General features: G+C 58.5%; 1 protein-coding gene across 2 annotated transcripts in view; it reads right to left on the bottom strand.

Moving 5' to 3' along the window:
• Window positions 1–20,223, bottom strand: part of ESPN (espin) — a 37,301-nt gene that overhangs the window by 6,637 nt on the left and 10,441 nt on the right. The window contains exons 3-11 of one of the 2 annotated variants that reach the window (XM_032300241.1): window positions 13,439–13,625; window positions 13,072–13,254; window positions 12,833–12,964; window positions 9,562–9,763; window positions 8,369–8,640; window positions 5,347–5,797; window positions 3,617–3,643; window positions 2,343–2,488; window positions 1,995–2,258 (exon numbers count right to left, since the gene is read on the bottom strand). In XM_032300241.1, coding sequence (XP_032156132.1) covers window positions 1,995–2,258; window positions 2,343–2,488; window positions 3,617–3,643; window positions 5,347–5,797; window positions 8,369–8,640; window positions 9,562–9,763; window positions 12,833–12,964; window positions 13,072–13,254; window positions 13,439–13,625 — 1,864 coding nt within the window. The remainder of the gene's footprint in view (window positions 1–1,994; window positions 2,259–2,342; window positions 2,489–3,616; window positions 3,644–5,346; window positions 5,798–8,368; window positions 8,641–9,561; window positions 9,764–12,832; window positions 12,965–13,071; window positions 13,255–13,438; window positions 13,626–20,223) is intronic. The other variant, XM_032300240.1, reaches the window with a different exon arrangement.

The raw sequence follows: 20,223 nt of genomic DNA, 5'->3' as shown, positions 1-20,223 counted from the left end.
CCGCCGGGGCGGGGGGGGGCGCGGTGAGCGGAGATCCCCCCTTTGCACTCCAGCCTGGGTGAAAGGAGTAAAACACCTTTTTAAAAAAAAAAAAAAAAAAAAAAAAAAAAAGAGGCTACAGCTACAGCTTCCACTGAGCCTCCCACCCTTCGTCCTGCTGGACGGCTGGGCACCGTATATTCTCATTTGCTCACTTTTCTCCACCTCTGAAGTCCAGTTTCCCCCCGGGCCTGTCTACAGAGGCCCCAATTCATCTTGACTCTATGGGATCCACTCCCCACATACAAATAGGAAGCCGCCTCTTCCCTGCCTAACACTCCCCCCACTCGGCTCCCCACTCCTCCAGAAGAAAGTCCGTTCTCCTCTGGGCTGCTGGCCAGGCCTTGGTAAACTGGCCCCCACCTTCCTCTCCAGCTCAGCAACCCCCTTCCCCAGGAATCCAGGTCACATCCACCCTCACTTCCAGACTGCCCTGTCCCGCCTGCTGCTCTTCAGCCCACTCTCCTCCTGGCCACTCCTCGCTTATCTGCCAAGTCTCACCTTAGACATCACCTCCTCTTTCTCTAACACGGCCCCCAGCCCACGTATCAGGTGGCTGGTTAGGGCTGCCCCAGTGCCCTGCATTCCCCATTATTGCAGCTGGCTGTGTGGCACCAGCCCAGGCACTTCTCTCCACCACCACCCACTCTCCCACACTGCCCCATTTTGAGTTCTTGGTGACTTGCACACATGTCCGCAGCCACCTTAGAGCAGGCCTTGATATGTTCACCATGAATCCCCAGAGGCTACAACAGTGTGTGGGACACATAAACGGCACTTGGGAGCCAGGCGCGGTGGCTCATGCCTGTGATTCCAGCACTTTGGGAGGCCAAGACAGGTGGATCACTTGAGGTCAGGAGTTCGAGACGAGCCTGGCCAACATGGAGAAACCCCATCTCTACTACAAATATAAAAATTAGCTGGGCATGACGGCATGCACCTGTAGTCCCAGCTAGTCAGGAGGCTGAGGTGGGAGAATCGCTTAAACCTGGGCGGCGGAGGTTTCAGTAAGCAGAGATCCCACCACTGTACTCCAGCCTCATTGACAGAGTGAGACCCTGTCTCAAAAACAACAACAACAACAACAACAAAAGAAAACAAAACAAAAAATAAAAAGAATGGCACTGTCAGAACAGTTGTAGAATGAATAAAAGACAACTCATCCTGCCGGCTGGTGCTGATCAGCCCACTTTACAGAGAAGGAAACAGGCTGGATGAAGCTCAGTGTTGGCAGCTGGAAGGCAGCAGCGCAGCAATAGAGCCCAGGTCCCTAAGACGGAGACCAAAGCCCTCTTGGCTATTCAGTGTGGTCCCTGGACCAGCGTCATCAGCAATCTTACCCAGGAGCTGGCTAGAAATGCAGAGCCTCAGCCCCGCCCCAGGCCTCCGGAATCCGAAAAGGCCTTTTAACCAGCTCCCAGGGGCTGGGCAGGGGAAGGAGAGTCTGAGAAAGGCTGCCGTCTCACTTCCAAGGACAGGCTGCTGGGGGTGCATGTGGAGACTGGAACAAGCCCTGAATAGGGGTCCTGTCACCTGCTTTCCCCAAAGTGGCCGGGCTCGGTGGATCACACCTGTAATCCCAGCACTTTGGGAGGTCGAGGCAGGGGCATCACCTGAGGTCAGGAGTTTAAGACCAGCCTGGCCAACATGGTGAAGCCCCATCTCTACTAAAAATATTAAAAAATTAGCTGGGTGTGGTGGCATGTGTCTGTAATCCCAGCTATCCAGGAGGCTGAGGCAGGAGAATCTCTTGAACCCAGGAGGCAGAGGTTGCAGTGAACTAAGATCATACCACTGCACTCCAGTCTGGGTGATAGAGTGAGACTCCAATTCAAAAAAATAAAAAGAAAAAGAAAAAAGAAAAAAAATGGGAGGTCCCAAGTTGGAGGTGGCATGGGGGATGGGCTGTGCATCCGAATGCAGACCCCAGGGCTCCCTGGGCCCGCCCCACCCACCTTCCGCCTCTGCTCCTCTTCCTCCTGCATCTTCAGCTGCAGCTTGCGCACCATCACCTGGCGCTTCCACTCGGGGATGGGCCGGCCCTGCTCATCGTGGGTAGGGATGAGCGCCTCCACGTCCAGCTGCACACCGGGCGCGGGGGTAGCGGGTGGCACCGGAACCAAGCTTCCATTGAGCAGCGGCTGAAAACCTGCAGCTGGCGGTGTGGGGCTCCGGGCTGGTGACGGCGTAGGTGACACAGGCGGCAGCGTCGAGTCGGGCTGCAGGGAGAAGCGGTGGGGCTGAGCACCCAGTGGCCTGGGGCCAGGGGACCTGGGTCGCAGGCTCCTGCCGGGCCTGCCTACCTGGGAGGCTGGCTGCCCGCTGCCTGAGAACACTGTGGTCAGCCCCTTGCTCTGCGGCGTCGGCTTCAGGCTCTTGCCTGCCTTAATCTCAGCCAGTAGCTCCGAGTTGTCGCCCGTCGGGGACATCATGTTGAAAGACTTGGTGCCTATGTGGAGGCAGGAGATGAGGACTGGCCAGGGCGGGGCTACACCCCCACCACTCCTCACCTGCCCCTCTGCAGCCCCCTTTCCAAGCCAGGATAGGCTGGGTGCCCATCCTTAGGCCCAGCAGGCAGCTCTCCAGATCCCAGGTCCCGCAGGCAGCTTTCGGGGCCCGCAGAGCCAGGCCCTTGGTTCCCCAGCTGTGGCAATCCCATGGTCCTCCCCATCTTACTCACGGGGTGGAGGGCCCCCGCCTGGAGGCCCCTGGGAATTCATGGTGGCTCCTGGGCTGGCCCTGCCGACTCTAGCATATGTCTCCGCCCAGACACTGACTGTTCAGCTCTAAAACACTACCTGGAGTCAGCCACCCGACCTTTGTCCCAGGTTCCCTGGCTCAGCCCAGCTGGGGTGGAGCCTCCCTCTGACCCTGTCCCTACATCAGCAAAGCCTCAGTGACCCTTGAACTAAGTCAACTGGGGCCTCCAAGGAAATACAGAGTCTGGACCCTAGAGTGCCAGTACCCAGCTGGTCCCCTCTCTCTCTCCCACACCCACAGACAGACGCACAAGCAGACACATTGGCTGCAAGCCAGGAGCACATTTATGACAAAGCGCAGCTCAGCTCTAGAGGCCCAGGAAAGCAGAGCCCTTACGAAAGCTACGGGAGGCACCCAGGAAGAAGGGCAGGTGGGTAACATGCAAATCCCCAGGGCAGAGTTTGCATTTTCTGGCTCAGGTGGAAAAGCTGAATAGTGATTTGGAGAGAGAGGTCTCTTGAGCTCCCAGGAAGGGGTCAGGTCTGGGAGGGAGGAACAAAATGGGCTGACAGCTCTTGGATTCCCAGGCTGGGGATCCCAGAGTGCAGTCACAGGGAGGAGAAGAGGAGGAAGGGAAAATCGGTGTGACGGGCTCATTTATTTAGGCAAAACCATCAGCCAGGCGTAGAATGCTTGGGTGCATATGTGGGCATGAGCATAGGTAGGACGTGCCAGGCCCCACCTGTGTCTCGAGGCTCTCTGGCCTGCTGGCCCCCACCCCTGCCCTTTCCTTGAGTCTGGGCCCCTCCTGCTTGCTTTGCCTGCTCTTCCCCCATCCCACACCACAGCCTCCGCCAGGAGCCGCGCAGCTACTCACTCTTCCTGTGCCTCAGGACTCTCACTTCTAGGAACGGAGAGGAGAGAAGTGACAGCGGAGTTAGGAGGGAGAGGGGGCCAGGATGAGACTGGGACAGCAGGGGACAGGGAGCGGGCCAGGGAAAGCAGGGGGGGGAAGTGGAGAAGAGAGGAGGAGCTTTTCTGCCCATCTGACCCTGGCTTAGGCTGCTCTGGGGCCCCACGAGGGTGGTCCATCGAGTTCCCAGCTTGGCGGGTGCTGCTGAGGGCTGGCAGGGCCACCACTGGCCCTAGTCCCTAGCAAGGGCCTCCACCTTGGCACTGGGTTGGGATAGGGCACCCAGCCCGGGCTGTGCTGGGTGGGGGTGTCTGGGGGAAGTTCGGAGTATATTTTTCTCTGTCTTTAGCTTCAGCCCTGCTGCAGGCTGTGGAGGGAAGGAGGAGGGGGCTAGGCAGGTGCTGGGCACGCCTCCATGCGCTCCAGTCTTCAGGAGCTGGGACTCCACAGGAACCCTGGGGGGCCCGGCTCTGCTCTGCATGCCTAGTCAGGGAGATGAAGCTTTGGGGGGTGCCACTAAGCATGATCTCTGCCCCGAGTGGCTGGGTGAGGAAGGCACCCCAGCCAAGCTGGGATGGGAGCATCACACCCAGCCACCCTGTCCTGGGCCTTCTAGGTGGCCTGGCAGAGGGACACTGTTCCACCCTACAGAGAAGCAGCCCTGGAATCCTGCACCAGTCTAGCTCTTAAAAAAAAGGATGCCGGCCGGGCGCGGTGGCTCAAGCCTGTAATCCCAGCACTTTGGGAGGCTGAGGCGGGTGGATCACAAGGTCAAGAGATCGAGACCATCCTGGTCAACATGGTGAAACCCCGTCTCTACTAAAAATACAAAAAATTAGCTGGGCATGGTGGCGCGTGCCTGTAATCCCAGCGACTCAGGAGGATGAGGCAGGAGAATTGCCTGAACCCAGGAGGCGGAGGTTGCGGTGAGCCCAGATCGCGCCATTGCACTCCAGCCTGGGTAACAAGAGCGAAACTCCGTCTCAATTGAAAAAAAAAAAAAAAAAAAAAAAGGATGCCTGGGGCTGGGTGCGGTGGCTCACACCTGTAATCCCAGCACTTTGGGAGGCCCAGGTAGGCAGATCACCTTGAGGTCAGGAGTTCGAGAAAAAAGGATGCCTAGGGAAGTTACTGGGGAGGGAGGGGAAATATGGAGGGTCACTAGCTTTGCGCCCATAGCCAGGCACTTGCTGGCCCAGGGACCCTGGCAGGAACTGGCTAGGATGAGTTCTTGGCATATCTAAGAAGGGCTCAGGTCTGTGCTACTTGGAAGGACAAGAGAAAGAGGTGGGGAAAGGAAGAGAGGCTCAGCACGGACCGGCCAGGGGATGGGCGGCCAGGGCGGGGCCTCTCTGAAGCTGGTTCTACTTCAAGTGTCCCTCCAGCACCAGCTCAACCCAAATGCCAGCCGCCAGGGCTGGGGGGCCCTTTCTAGCCGGCGGGAGGCAGGCCAAGAGGCAGCAGGGGACCTGCCCCAGGCCACACAGCCCATCCTGCTCTGGCAGGACTTCAAACAACCCAGAGCCCTCCCTTTAGGGTCAAGTACTCAATGGGGTAGGGGCTGGCAGGAAGAGCAAGAAGAAGAAGGACGGGGAAGGACGGGGCGGTGGCAGCTGGGGAGGGGGCGGTGTCTAGATTTCCCTACCCTTTCAGGGCTAGCGCCTCCCCCCACCCCTCAACCCGCCCCTACTCACTGCCGGTGGACGAGGAGGAGCGGCGCTGCCCGCAGCCAGGGCCAGCGCCCTCGAGGGGCAGAGGTGGGGCGGGCGGCTGTGAACTCGCGGCCTCGGGCAGGGGCGGCGGCGGCGGCGGGGGCGGCGGCGGTAGCTCCCTGGACGCCTTAGGGTCCGCGGCGCAGCCATTAGGAACGTGGTTCCCGGGGAGCAACGCCGCCTGCGGGAGAGCCGAGGGGCCTTCGAGTGAGCCGCGGGCGGCAGGGCCGGGGCGCCGGCAGCCGGCGGGTGCGGGCTGGCGGGCACGCACCTCCTCGCTGTGCGCCATGCCCGGGCGTGCGGCCAGCGTCTCCCCGGGGCCGGGGCCCAGCTGCCGGTAGTAGTCCCCTGTGCTGGGCTGCTTGCTGAAAGCGCGGGGCTTACGGCCGGAGTCCTGCCTCCGCAGCCCGTCGTGGCCGTCGCAGGCGCTCGGCTGCGGGAAGACAATGGCCGGTGGGCTTCGGGCACCTGCCGGGTAGGCGCCCCCCACGCCTCCCCACCCAGCTTTTCACCTCCCAGGGACTCGCGGCCAGCGGCCTTCAAGGGGTGCGGGGGCTGCCTTCCTAGACCCCCTGTTCTCAGGGCGGGCACAGGGCGAGGGTCACGGGGGCCTCGATGGAAGGGCAGGCTCCGCCCGCCTTACAGAGAGAGGTTCTGGGAGCCGGCCAAGGGGCACAGGGGCCCCCACAGAGGCCAGAAGGGGCGGGACCAAGGGCGGGTGGCTCAGCCCCGACGCCAGGGGGAGCTGGAGAAGGGGCACCTCTCAGCTTAGCCAGCATTAGTGCCTTGCCCACACCCCGCTCTCGGCTGCCAGACGGACTGCGGGTCTGTCGGGGATCCCAGCTCGGCGGGAGCCCCCTACAGAGCCTGTGCCCTCCGAGGCTCCGGCTTGCCCCGGACCCCAGGTGCCCGTCGGGGGCTGCTCCTACCTGCCACGGTGCTGGTGGCCCCCGCTGTGCACCTGGCGGTGGGGGCGGCAGGACCCGACACCTGCGTTACCTGATCCTTCCTCTCAGGTTACAGCCGGCCCGCGCCGCCCGCGCCCGGCCAGCCTATGGGCTCGGACGGCCTGACATCACCCGGGGCCCGCCAATCCCAGGCCGAACCCCCCCAGCCGTCGCGGATGCTACGGGGGCGCCAACTACTCTGCCACACCTGGCCGCCTCTCCGCGCCCGCCCCCGCCCAGATGTGGCCCCGCCCCCTGCGCCTCTCCCTAAACTGGGAGCTGAGTCCCCACCTTCATTCCTGCCCAAGACAGGAAAGGGCTGACTGTGGGCAGAGGGGGCTCCGGGTCGGGTCCCCACCCTTCCCCTCCTGCATCTGGAAACCATCGCCATCCACGAAAGCGACACCGACACCCGCGATCAAGCCTCAGGTTTCAGGGGCCGCAAGGCGGGGTCAGGTGACAGCGAGGCTTCCCGCCCTGTCGCAGCTGCCCCCCACTATGCTCAGCTCTGCGAGAGTGAGGCGGCCCAGCCCAAGACGGAATGACCTGGTGGGGGCTGTCCCCTGCCCCACCCTCCAGCCCATGCGTCCCGGCGGTGGCCTCAGACCCTCCACCCCGCCCGACCTGGCTCACGTTGCAGGAAACGCGACACCGCGGGATTTGTTTTCTGGGCCAGCCCGCCCGCTCCGCGCCCCCTGCGGCCCAGAGGCTCGGACGCCACGACCCTGCTCCCGCCCGCGGTCAGGCACCCGCGCCGGGGGCGCCGCGGTCACACAAAGAGCCCTTTGTGGAGCGTCCCGGCCGGGCCCTGGCGCCTGCGGCCCAGCACGCACACAGCCAGGAGGGACGCACACAGACCCGGCACTTGGGCTCAGCGGTGGAGAGGGGGCACTGGCTGGGCCACCTGTACCCTGGCTTTGGGCGGGGCCCACAGGCTGGGCTGGGAGCTCAGGGATTCCAGGGCACTCGCAGCCCTACCTGCCCGGCCCTCTCTGCCTCCCAGAGATGAAAGGGGAAGCCACTGTGGGAGCTGGATCTAAGATGGCATAAAGAGGGTGGCCGCTAGAGCTGCCCTGGAGTTCAGTGTCCCTCCCGTGTCTCCCTTGCCCAGTGGCCTTGTGACCTCGTATAAACTGGCCCTGGCGTGGCTTGCCTTGGGCTTAGAGAACTGCAAGGTCCCAAGCTCCAGAAGGACCCCAGGGGGCTGTCACACCACATCTAGCCACCTGCAACCTCAGGCTGTCCCCTCACCTCTCAGACCAGCCTTGCCATGTTCCTGTGGCCAGAACGCCAGAGTTTCCCAGGTCTCCCTGCCCAGGACTTCCAGAATTGCTGAGACCAGACCTTTGCCCCCAGCCCTGCTCCAGAGCCTCAGCCAGGGGCCTGCAGGCCCAGATGTCACTAGGCATCTCACATTCCACCTGCCCACCCTGGCCTCATCCCCTCCACACAGGCTCGCTTCCCTCCAGGGTGCCCACCTCAGGCCTGATCCTCTCTGCACAGAGCCCAAGCCCTAAACTGGAACCAGCTGCAGCTTCCCCTCCTTCCCAGCCCCCACAGCCACTGGGCGCCCGACCCTGCTAGTGCCCGCTCACCTTCCCTCCACCCTCCTCCCAGCCCTCCCCTTCACAGCCATGCCACTGGCACCTTCCACCTGGCAACCACCTCCCTTGGGTACCACTCTCCAACAGGGCCTGGGGCTGTGGGAATGTGCGTGTTTGGGGAGGGGCAGTCTATATGCATTCTCTGTCAACTCCATGACAACCCGGCCACTCTGTGCAAGAGGTGGCACAGGCCCAGTTCCTGGTGAGGCACAGCTGTCTGGACCTTCACTTCCCAGCTCCCATTGAGGGCAGCGACCTGGTCTTACTCTCCTCCTGGTCCAGTGTCCAGCCCTGATCCCCAGTTGGAATTGCCAGGAGCTTTGACTCTTGAACATGCCATGGACACAGGGATCCCCACCCTATGCCCACTATGAGGCCAGGCCTTTGGCCTCAGCGGCCCCCATCAGCCCAGTCCCCCTGCTGGGAGGCAGGAAGGGGGTGAGGGCTCACTACCTCCTTCTTGAGGGCCTCTGTCTCCACGTGTCGGAGTTTGTTCTTGGTCTGCATGTAGATGTCAGCTGCCTGTGGTCCCACAGGAGGCTTGGGAGCTGGGTAGCCAGGTGGGGGTGGAGGCAGTTGGGTGCCTGGGGGCAGGGGTGGCGGGGGGAAGCTGGGTGGGGGTGGTGGGGGTGTGGGTTTGCCAGTTGTGCCCCGAGGCAGACCCAGCTCCGGGTTCAGCATGTCCATGTAGCTCTGTATGTCTGCAGCTCTGGTGCTGGAAAGCCCTGGGGAAGCAGGAGGAAGGGCCAGATTTGGGAGCATGCAGCCAAACTGTCCCCCAAGATGGAGAGTCTGGCACCTGGAAACAACTTGCCAAGGGACATGGCGGGCTCCACTTGGTACACCTGCTGTGGCCCCTGGCAGTGCTGGGTTTCCTCTCCCTGGCCCTGCCCTGCCCCAGCCCAGCACTTACTTGGAAAACCAGGTGCTCCGGTTTGGAAGGGAAGCACTGGGGGCTTTGGGTGTGTCTAGAGGTCAGGGCCACCTGGAAGGGTCGGTGGGCTCCTTGGCAATATGACTGCCACACCCAATCTTTGCAGGGCACCCCTGCCGGCTCTGCAGGCCATTATCTGGCGGCATGAAGCAGGCACTGCAAGTGGACGGACGCCCATGCTCAGGGCGTGGTCAGGGCTTATCCACACTCGCCCGCCTTCTGCCTAGGTGATTGTGTGTCTGGACATTTGAATGTGTGTGCATTGCTCTGTGGACACGGTTGTGTGTGTGTGCACATCTGGAGTGTGCACATCTGGAGTATGGAAATAGAGCATCCTGTGCTTGTGCGTAAGGTGGGTATGTGCAGATATTTGCACGGCTCTTTGTGTATGTTCGTATCTGTATGTTGTATGTACAAGTGTGCACTTTTGTATGTCAGTAGCTGAAAATAGTGAATGGTGGGTGGGACATGTGGATTTTGTCAGTGGGGAGAGTACATGTGGATGTACATGTATATTATTTGTGATAAGCACACACAAGCATGAGTGACATCTGTCTCTCACCAGAAGGGGTCTCCTCCCCATGTTTAAGAGCAGGCAATGTGGGTAAACTCTGATATTGGCTGTGGCAGGCGGCCCAAGGCCAGCTCTCACAGCCCAGTAGTCTGGCTTCCGTCTCCCCTCCGTCCCCCTCTACCTCCAGGGCACACTCACTGCGAGGAGGCCGCTGGCCTTTGATGCTGGAGTGGCTGGAGGAGCAGGAGTCGTAGTTGGAGAGGGTGCTGGCGGGTGAGCCGAGGTCAAAGTTCAGCGGCTGGACCGACATGGTGGTGTTGGGTGAGGACATGCCTGAGTCCAGCTGCTTTGCCTCCAGCTCAGCAGAGGGATCCCGGGACAGCACACGGTGCTCCACGCTCTGAAGGGGAGGCAGGGAGGCCATGAGGGCCAGTGCACCCCAAGACAGGTCGCCCTCCAGGCCAAGGTCACACTCAGCCATGCCTTCGCTGTGGGATCTTGGCCAAGCCACACCGCTCTCCAGGGCCCCTTCCCCATCACTCGTCCCTTCCCCATCACTAGAGAGTCTTAGCTTCCTCCATGTTAAGATTTGAGCCCAGCCCCGCCAGGCAGCAGGACCAGGTTCCTGGGAAACTCCCTCTGCTGGCTCCTCCCTGGTTAGGAGGGTGGAGAAATTGATGAGGAGGGGGCCTTGGGCTGCACCCCAAGGGAAGAACTGCCAGGAGATTGGCCTTCTGTCTCACGATCGGCAGATCGGCAGAGGGCCTTGGCTCCAGTGGTTCTGTGGGGAGGGGCACAGCACAGGCCCACCTCCAGTTACCTGGCTACCAAGCCGGCTCTCCTGGCCCAACCTGGGACCTGGGGCAGATTCCTAACACCAGCCCGGCCTGTCTCCTGATGGAGCCCTTAGGGGAAGTGTGGGGCCTGGATGGTCAGCTGAGCAGGCTGCCATTACCCCCACCCCACCCAGTCTGTGCATCTGACCATAGGCCTGCCCTCTCCCAGTGCAGAGGGGCCTGGGGTGGGGGTCCTGCTTACATTGCCCATGCTGCCCCAGCTGCCGACAAGCCTGCTTGTTCCGCTGCCTCCTGCCCAGGCCTGCGCCTCCTTGCCCCGTGCCCCCTCCCTGCCTAAGAAGTGTCACAGGCCCCCTGGGAGAGAGAGGCAGGCCTGGCACCAGGTAACAGCTTGGCGGCTGCGCTCATTGGCCCCGTAATTAGGGGCTCTGCGGGAGTGTTTGCCTTTTCTGGGCCAGCATCTTCCGTGGCTTGGATCTGTCACTGCCGCAGCTGGGCCTGCTTGGGCAAAGGGACCAGGGCACCCACGCTCCACTCAGTCCAGGGGACCAGGCCCTGCCGCCTACCCCAGGAGTCAGGGGGAGCCACAGGAGGTGGCTTGGGAAGCACCCAAAGGTGCTCTTTACCTGGCCAACAGCAATAGGTGCAGAGGGTACCCAGCCCTGACCCCTGTGGGCAGCAGATAAGAGGCTGGGATCCCAGCTCTGCAGCCTGGGACAATGGCTTCAAACTTCCCCTCCCCCAATTACTAGCTGTGTCATCCCGGGTCACCTATGCTTTTTGTGCCTAAGTTTCTTTATCTGCAAATGGGGATAACGGCACTACAGGTCCTGCTGAACTCCAGGACGTGGCACACAGTACACGCCATATTGTCAACTATTTTTTTTTTTTGAGACAGAGTCTCATTCTTGTTGCCCAGACTGGACTGCGGTGGTGCAATCTCGGCTCATTGCAACCTCCGCCTCCTGGGTTCACGCGATTTTCCTGCCTCAACCTCCTGAGTAGTTGGGATTAAAGACACCCACCACCACACCCAGCTAATTTTTGTCTATTTAGTAGAGATGGGGTTTCATCATGTTGGCCAGGCTGGTCTCAAGCTCCTGACCTCAGGTGATCCACCAGCCTTTGCCTCGCAAAGTGCAGGTATTACAGGCATGAGCCACTGTGCCCGGCCTGTCAACTAGTATTTTTTTTTGAGAGAGAGAGTTTTGCTCTTGTTGCCCAGGCTGGAGCACAATGGCGCGATCTTGGTTCACCACAACCTCCGCCTCCCGGGTTCAGGTGATTCTCCTGCCTCAGCCTCCCAAGTAGCTGGGATCACAGGCATGCTCACCACACCCGGCTAATTTCATATTTTTAGTAGAGGCGGGGTTTCTCCATGTTGGTCAGGCTAGTCTGGAACTCCTGACCTCAGGTGATCTGCCCGCCTCTCAGCCTCCTAAAGTGCAGGGATTACAGGCATGAGCCACCTCGCCCGGCCTGTCAACTATTTTTTTAATGTACTGTAAAGAGTAACTGAGATGACACCTTTAAGGCACTTGGCAGGGTACCTGCCTAAGTCAGAATCCAATGAATGGTGTTTGCTGTCCTATGACTGCTAGCAGCTGCATCCAGGGAGGCCCTCACCTGCCCTGGACTCTGATGGCACCCCCCACAGTCCCTCAACAGAGTCACAGACTCTCTTAGCTGAAGGGAACTCACCATGGATGTAGAAATGCCCTTCCCAGTGTCCATCCCTGCTTGTATACCCTAGTGAGTGCTCACTACATGCTGGGACACTCATTCTCTTCCGGAGCCTCTTTCTTGATGGAAGTTCATCCTCAGGCCCACCTGCAGCCTCTGGCCTCTGGGCCTTGCTGTTTTCTGCAGCCCCCAGAGTCTGGACCATTCCCCTGTGCTGGCAGGCAGGGCAAATGGATAGATGCTGCTCAGGGCACGAACCATCTGCCTCCTCCCTTCCGGGCCTCACTCACAGTCCTTCCGTGGCCAGGAGCTGGTCCACATCCTTGTGTGGTTGCCTGCGAGGCCCACTCTCTTTCCTACCCATTGCCTCAAGGCAGGCATTGTACCAGATGGTGCAGCACCCTGCACTTTGAGACACCCACAGCTGAGATCAAATCCCAATGGGTCACTTCATGGATGTCTCACTATAATAAAATAATTTAAAAAGAGTAGCGTGGGTTTCCAGTTATGAAGCATCCATGAGGTCAGCAAATGTACAGTGCCATGGCCGAGGGGTGGCTGCTGGCCAGGCCATCAGAGGCAGATTCTCCACTCTACCATTTATTGATGATGTGATCTTGGTGCCCTGCAGACTCAGTTTATCCGTCTGTAGAATGGGACTCTTACACCCTCTTCTGCAGAGTGTGGCTGAGAGTTATACCCAAGCTAATGTCTATGGGCAAGTGAATGAGCCTACCTGTTCCCAATGGGGCATATGTTGTGATTTCTCCAGCCTTACCCCTTGAGGTGACCTTGTTCTTCCCTGTCCTCTTTCTGTTAACCTTTGTGCCTCTACTCCCTCAGTCCCCAGAAGGCAGTGGTTCTGGGCTGAGAGGTCCTGTGGGGTCTCTGAACCTCAGCTTCCTCCTTGGTAAAAGGGGTGACGACACCCACCACTGGGGTGGGGGACGAGAAGAGAGAATGCGACAGGAGCAGCGCAGTGGTCGTACCAGGTTCTCCACCGTGCGCAGGTAGCGAGTGCAGTGGCTGTGGCCGTTGAAGTCCGACAGGTCGGCGGCCGTGTACCCGTCGCGGTCGCGGACGTCCAGCTCCGCGCCGTTCACTACCAGGATCTGGCAGCACTGTGGGGGCATGCAGTGAGGACCCGGCCTCCCGCGCCCGGGCAGGGTCTTGCAGAGAGCGCAGTGCCGGCAGAGGGCGCGCGCCCCCACCCCGGGCCCGCGCTGACCTCCAGCTCCCCGTTCTCAGCGGCGTCGTGCAGCGGGGTCCCGCCCCACAGGTCGGCCGAGATCTCCCCGCCGTGCAGCAGCAGCCAGCTGAGCACCTTGGTGTGGCCGCGGCTCGCCGCGAAGTGCATGGCGGTGGCGCCGTCTTTGTCCTGCTCCGACAGGCTCACGTCGGTGCAGCTCACCTGGGCGGGAGGGGCGGGGAGAGAGGGGCGGGGGCTGGGCACCAGGCCCCGCCCCACCCCTGATGGCCCCGCCCCGTCACCATCCCCGCCTTCGCCCCGCCCTCTCCACGCCCCGCCCTCTCCACGCCCCGCCCTCTCCACGCCCCGCCCTGCCGGCTCCGCCCCGCCCGGGCCCGGAGCTCACCAGCCACACGATGACCGGGCTGTGGCCCATCTGCGCCGCGGCGTGCAGCGGGGTCATGCCATCGTGGGCGCGCGCGTGCGGGTCCGCGCCGCACTCCTGCACCAGGTACTGCGTCACCTCCAGGTGGCCCTCCTGGCACGCCAGGTACAGGGGCGTGGCACCGTTCTTGGTTTGGGCTTTCACTCCCCTGTGGAGACACAGCGCCCACGGTGGGCTCTCAGCGCCTCACCCCCTCAGAGACCTCCTTACGCCCCAGGGCGTCCTCTCCCAGGGAGCCCTGGACCGCACGGAGAGTGGGTGGGAGAGGGCCCTGTCACCCGCCCGCTGTCGTCCTGGGAGGTGCCTCTGGGCTGAGTCCTGTGCCACCCTCCCTGAGAGACCCCTGAGGGCGTCCGACGGAGCACTGCCCTGCCTCAGTCCTACTTTTTAATCGAGGTCTACAAGGATGTGGTGAGCCGGCCTCTCCTCCAGCACTCTCATCCACTGTCACCGTGAGTCCCCACACCTGCTGTCTAACCTCTATCCATTTCATAGTGACCCCCCTCCAGCTGGATTGCCCTTCCATCCTCCTCCCTCTTGAAGACTCAGTACCCATCCGTCCTCCATGAGGGCCACCCTGATTTATTTCCCCCTTCCTGGCCTCTGCCCCACACTGCCCAGGGCCGCTGTGTGCATGGCCTGTCATGCTTGGTTGACCATAACTGATTTTGACCTTTGCCTCCCCCAGAAGACTGAGTTCCCTGAGGGCAGGGTGGTAAGGTTTGCCAGACAAAATACAGTTCACCCAGTTCAATCTGAATTTCAGATAAACAAATAATGCTTTACTATTCTATATCCCAAACAATGCATGGGACATACTTGTACTAAAATACAGCTCGCTGTCTGAGATTGCTAGTCCAACATCCTGGGTTTTGTTGTTGCCGTTTTTATTAATCTGGCAGCCTTTGGGATGTCCACCATGTACTGCACGCTTCTACTGTGCTAGCAGGCAGGTTCTTCTTTTTTTATTTTTTTGAGACAGAGTCTTGCTCTGTCACCCAGGCTGGAGTGCAATGGAGTGATCTTGGCTCACTGCAACCTCCACCTCCCGGGTTCAAGCCATTCTTCTGCCTCAGCCTCCCAAGTATCTGGGACTACAGGAGTGTGCCACCACACCCAGCTAATTTTTGTATTTTTAGTAGAAACTCAGTTTCGCCATGTTGGCCAGTCTGGTCTGCAATTCCTGACCTCAAGTGATCCACCTGCTTTGGCCTCCCAAAGTGTTGGGATTACAGGGGTGAGCCAGTGCACCTGGCCCAGGTTCTTCTCAAGTCCTATTGTCATTCTCATTTTGTGGAGGGGAAATTGGAGCTAGCACGCTGTCTTGCCATGGTAAAGTACCCAGTGAATGCCATATTGTCAACTATTTTTTTTTTCTTTCTTTCTTTCTTTTTCTTTTTCTTTTTTTTCTGAGACAGGGTCTTGCTCTGTTGTCCAGTCTGGATTGCAGTGCTGCAATCTTGGCTCACTGCAGCCTCCGCCTTCCAGGTTCAAGCGATTCTCCTGCCTCAGCCTTCTGAGTAGCTGGGACTACAGGCATGTGCCACCAGGCCCAGCTAATTTTTGTATTTTTAGTAGAGATGGGGTTTTTCCCAGGCTGGTCTCAAACTCCTGAGCTCAAGTGATCAGGCCTCCCAAAGTACTGGAATTACAGGTGTGAGCCACCGCACTCAGCCATCAACTATTTTTATTAATTTACTGTGACCATCAACAGATGACACCTGTAAGGCACTGGGCAGGGCACTGCCAGAATCAGAATTCAATTAATGCTGCAGCTGCAGCTGGGGAGGCTCACAGGTGGGACTGGAAGGCCCGGACTCTGTGCTATTCCCCATAGTCCCACGGCAGGCACAGACTCAGCTCTCTCCTCGGTCACACAGCTGGTAAATGGCATTTGAACACACATCTGTCTGTGCGATGCAGGGCCTGGCCAACAATATGGGTATGCAGGGAGTGAAGAGATGGAATGTGTCTCAGGGGCTTCTTCTAGGGCCTAGCTTCTGGATATCACTGTCCCTTATCCTTGCTCTCCCAGCCCAGAGGGAGCCTAACTGCGAACAGGAGAGCTGTCCTGGCTGCTGCGCTGCTGGATGTGAACAGCCCAGGGTGCAGTTACCACGAGGGAACACTAGGTGGAGCCACAACATACCACCCCCGGACCTATATGGGGGGGTGGGGGGAGGGTGCCACGTTTTGTGCCCAGGAGGTGCAATTCTTCACTGAACTTCACATGTGGGTAACCCCCCATGTAGTTACCGAGGGAGGACAGCTAAGCAGAATCCTGGCAGAATTAAGGCCTGAAGAATATCTCAGTTTATAGTGTGAGATATCTCAGTTTATAGAATTAGGGCTTGGAGAATATCTGAGTTTATAGTGTGAGATATCTCAGTTTATAGAATTAGGGCTTGGAGAATATCTCAGTTTATGGTGTTACTACTTAGTTACTTCCCTTTATATAATCATGTTAGTTCATAGAATGAGTGCCTAAAGAATATCTTATCATTCAGTTATTTCCATATACATATATATAAAACTATATCTTAGCTCATAATCGGAGGAATGCCTATAGTAGACGCAGTACAGAGCATGAATTAAGGAATAAGCAGCTTATAGTCGAAGGACTGTCTGGAGCAGACACGGTGCAGAGCATGATTGAAGGGAAAACAGTTATACCAGGACAAGAACACATGGCCCAGGTAGCAGCGTTCAGTATTGTAAAGATACCCACTGTATGACAGGCTTGGGGCAAGAGCCACTCGACCCTGTAGGGCCCTCAGCCCCACATTCACATCCTCCCCATCTCCCTCCCCCAGTCTGTCAGTCCCCAGATCAACCACATGCTCCACCCTGCGTCCACCCCTCGCTCACCCATTCAACCTCTCATCCACTTGTCCCCTGCCTATCAATGTCCACCAGGCCACCCCTCCTTTGCCCATCCACCCTTTTCCCAACATGACTTAGCCCTCTTCTGCTCCCCATCATGTGTGCCCTTTCCCTCCCTCTCACACACATCCCGAGACCCTCCGGGCCAGCATCTCCCTGTCCCCAAAGTCCTGGTTCTGTGTCCACTTCCCTGATTCCTGAGACCCCAAGGCTGTCTGCAGCCCCCCACGGACCCCCACTCACTGATTTCTCCTCCCTCCACACTCCCTAGACACAGTGCTGCCATTTGCTGGGGCTGATGCTGGGCCTGGCACTTCATGGCGATGCAGAGAGCAGGCACCATGCCTGGTGGTCCAGAGGGGGTCCCGTCAACACAGATGAGGGAGACAGAAGACTCAGCCACGTACTTATCTTAAGAAATATGCTGGCTTGTGGCAGCCAGCCTCCATAGCCCAGTGCCAGTGTCACCCCCACGCACACTCACATGCTGGTGCATCAGGAACAGGCTGTTTAATATTTCATGACCAACACTCAGCGGCCTAAATTATTCACCCCGTAACCAAGGCACAGTGAGTGCCAGGGTCCTGGGGCTCAGGGGCTGGTGGGGCCCACTGGGTTCTTTCTGCAGAGGCCCATGTCGGTGTGCACAGCTAGGCAGGGTAGACCTGCGGTGAGCTCTGCTCTCCCAGCACTCCCCACTTGGCAGAGATCCATGACCCAGGGGTGCCCAGCCAGCCAGAGAAGGTCTGAGAAGCTGGCACCAAGCAGGATCTGAGCAGCAGGGGGCAGTGGTACCCATAACCTCCTGCTGGGCTGCTGGCTGGCACTCCCAAGTTCCTGGCACAGAATAAGCCCTCAGTAAGTGCTGGAGCTTGTCACCATTCTTTTTTTTTTTTTTTTTTGAGATGGAGTTTCGCTCTTGTTGCCCAGGCTAGAATGCAATGGCGCCATCTCCGCTCACCGCCACCTCCACCCCCCAGGTTCAAGTGATTCTTATGCCTCAGCCTCCCAAGTAGCTGGGATTACAGGCATGCGCCATTGTGCCTGGCTAATTTTGTATATTTAGTTGAGACGGGTTTTCTCCGTGTTGGTCAGGCTGGTCTCGAACTCCCGACCTCAGGTGATCTGCCCACCTCAGCCTCCCAAAGTGCTGGGATTACAGCCGTGAGCCACCAAGCCCAGCCTAATTCTTATTAGTATTACATCCTCTGCACTCATGAGCCCCATTCTGGAGTCAGAGACTCCAGCCTGGAAGACCCCAGAACATGGGGCAGATATGCTGATGGGCTGGGTGGGGGGGTCCTGGCTCAACATCCCCTTCCACCTTGGCCTGAGGGCAAGAACAACAGGTACTCTCAGTCACTCGGGAGTATTACAAAGATACGGATGCGCGGAAGGACCAAAATGAAATTCCCAACACACGCCTGGAATCCAAGCACCTTGAGAGGCCAAAGCAAGAGGACAGCTTAAGCCTAGGAGTTCGAGATCAGCCTGGGCAACATAGAAAGACCCCTGTCTCTACAAACAATATAAAAATTAGCCAGGTGTGGTGGTTCACAGCTGTAGTTCCAGCCACTCAGGAGGCTGAGGAGGATCACTTGAGTCCAGAAAGTTGAGGCTGCAGTGAACTATGACCACACCACTGCACTCCAGCCTCAGTGTCAGAGCAAGACCCTGTCTCTAAAATAAATAAATAAATGAGAAAAGAAACAAAATTCCCATCACTGGAGAGAGGAATTAACAAAAGTAATAATAGGATGTAATAATACTAGTGATGGCAGCCACCATTTACTGAATGATTACTCTGTCTCAGGCACTGCGATGAGTATAACACATACAGTCTCTCAGCTGGTCCTCGTAACAACCTGACAGGGCAGGTGTTAGCATTGTTCTCCTGGTACAGATGAGGAAACTGAGGCACAGAGAGCTAACATCACTCTATGAGAAAAAGGCAGAGCCCCGATTTGAGCCTGGGTCTTACGCAGAGCCTGCTTCTGACTCCAAATGTGCCACGTCTGGCTGGGCGCAGTGGCTCACGCCTGTAATCCCAGGACTTTGGGAGGCTGAGGCGGGTGGATCATGAAGTCAGGAGTTCAAGACCTGCCTGACCAACATGCTGAAACCCCATCTCTACTAAAAATACAAAAATTAGCCAGGTGTGGTGGTGCACGCCTGTAATCCCAGCTACTAAGGAGGCTGAGGCAGCAGAATCACTTGAACCTGGGAGGCGGAGGTTGCAGTGAGCCAAGATCGTACCATTGTACTCCAGCCTGGGTGGCAGAGCAAGACTCTGTCTCAAAAACAAAACAAAACAAAACAAAAACAAATGTGTCACGCCTGCACCCCTCCTGCTCTTGGTCGGTCTGTCCCTGTGCCTCCCTCCCTCCCATTGCACAGACCACTGCCCTTCCCCACTGGGAACTCAGGAGCCCTCTTTGCCAGCTGTAGGATAAGGAGGACCTAGTTTAAGGCCCGTGCCTCTGAGCTGTGCCACAGTCTCACTTCTTGTCTCTTTGTGTTCCCAAACCCATCCATGAAATGGGGCCAACAGTCGTCATCCTGACCCTGTTCGGAGCACCTGAGGAGTGCCTGCAGAGCCTGGTGCCTGGTGCAGAGCCACCGCTCAACTTTAGGGTTCTTCTCCCTGTGCCTGGGAGGACCAGCCACCAGGAGGGCCCATGGCTGGCCTGGCATGTCCAGGTCCTGCCAAGCATGGGACAGGCTGGGTATCATTTCTGTTGTGGGCAACATAACCTAGAGGGGAGAGGATGGGTCTTGGGGGAGACCTTTGACTCCCAGACTTGTGCCAGCTCTAGCCCTGGCCACAGTGACACAGTGACCACAGTGACAGCCACAGAAAAGTGGGCCCAGAACAAGCCCTTGCCCTTTCCCCCATCTTTGAACCAAGCCCTCTTTGTAGGTCAGAGGCTCCCTGGCAATGAGCATATAAATCATGATTTGTTTTCTTTCTCTTGGGAACAAAGATGGTATGGACGAACTGTAACTATTCATCAAGTCACCTCTGATTGCACAAAAGAAACATGGGACGCCCGTGTGGGCTGTGGGAATCTCTGGCAGACGCTTGTGCCAGCTCACTGTCAACGCCGCTGCAGGGAGCACGAGTGAGTTGCCCAGGGAGCCAGACTCGGGCTGAAGAATGATTCCTGTGGCCCTCCCCGCTGTCAGTAATGCCTCCCCAAAGGGAGGTCAGGAAGAGGCTGCGCCTCCGAGGATCAGTCCGGTTGCGGCCTAAGACTGCTTTGAATTGACATTCATGGAGCCTTTGGTGGCTCTTGGCATCCTCCAGTTATGCCTCCTGGCCTATGTTAAAAGCTTCCCAGGCCAGGCGTGGTGGCTCATGCCTGTAATCCTGGCACTTTGGGAGGCTGAGGTGGGTGGATCACCTGAGATCAGCCTGGCCAACATGGTGAAACCCCGTTTCTACTAAAAATACAAAAAATTTGAGGCCAGGCATGGTGGCTCACGCCTGTAATCCCAGCACTTTGGGAGGCCAAGGTGGGCAGATCACCTGAGATCAGCCTGGCCAACATGGTGAAACCCCATCTCTACAAAAATAGAAAAATTAGCCAGGCATGATGGTATGTGCCTGTAATCCCAGCTACTCGGGAGGCTGAGGCAGGAGAATTGCCTGAACCCGGGAGACAGAGGTTGCAGTGAGCCAAGAACGTGCCATTGCACTCCAGCCTAGGCAACAAAGTGAGACTGTGTCTCAAAAAGCCAGGCATAGTGGCGGGTGCTTGTAATCCCAGCTACTCAGGAGGCTGAGGCAGAAGAATCGCTTGAACCCGGGAGGCAGAGGTTGCAGTGAGCCAAGATCACGCCACTGCACTCCAGCCTGTGTG

This window comes from Sapajus apella, unplaced genomic scaffold (genome assembly GCF_009761245.1).
Source record: "Sapajus apella isolate SASKATOON/1434 unplaced genomic scaffold, GSC_monkey_1.0 scaffold43, whole genome shotgun sequence".
Lineage (NCBI taxonomy): Eukaryota > Metazoa > Chordata > Mammalia > Primates > Cebidae > Sapajus > Sapajus apella.
This window is presented reverse-complemented; position numbering and strand designations above follow the sequence as displayed.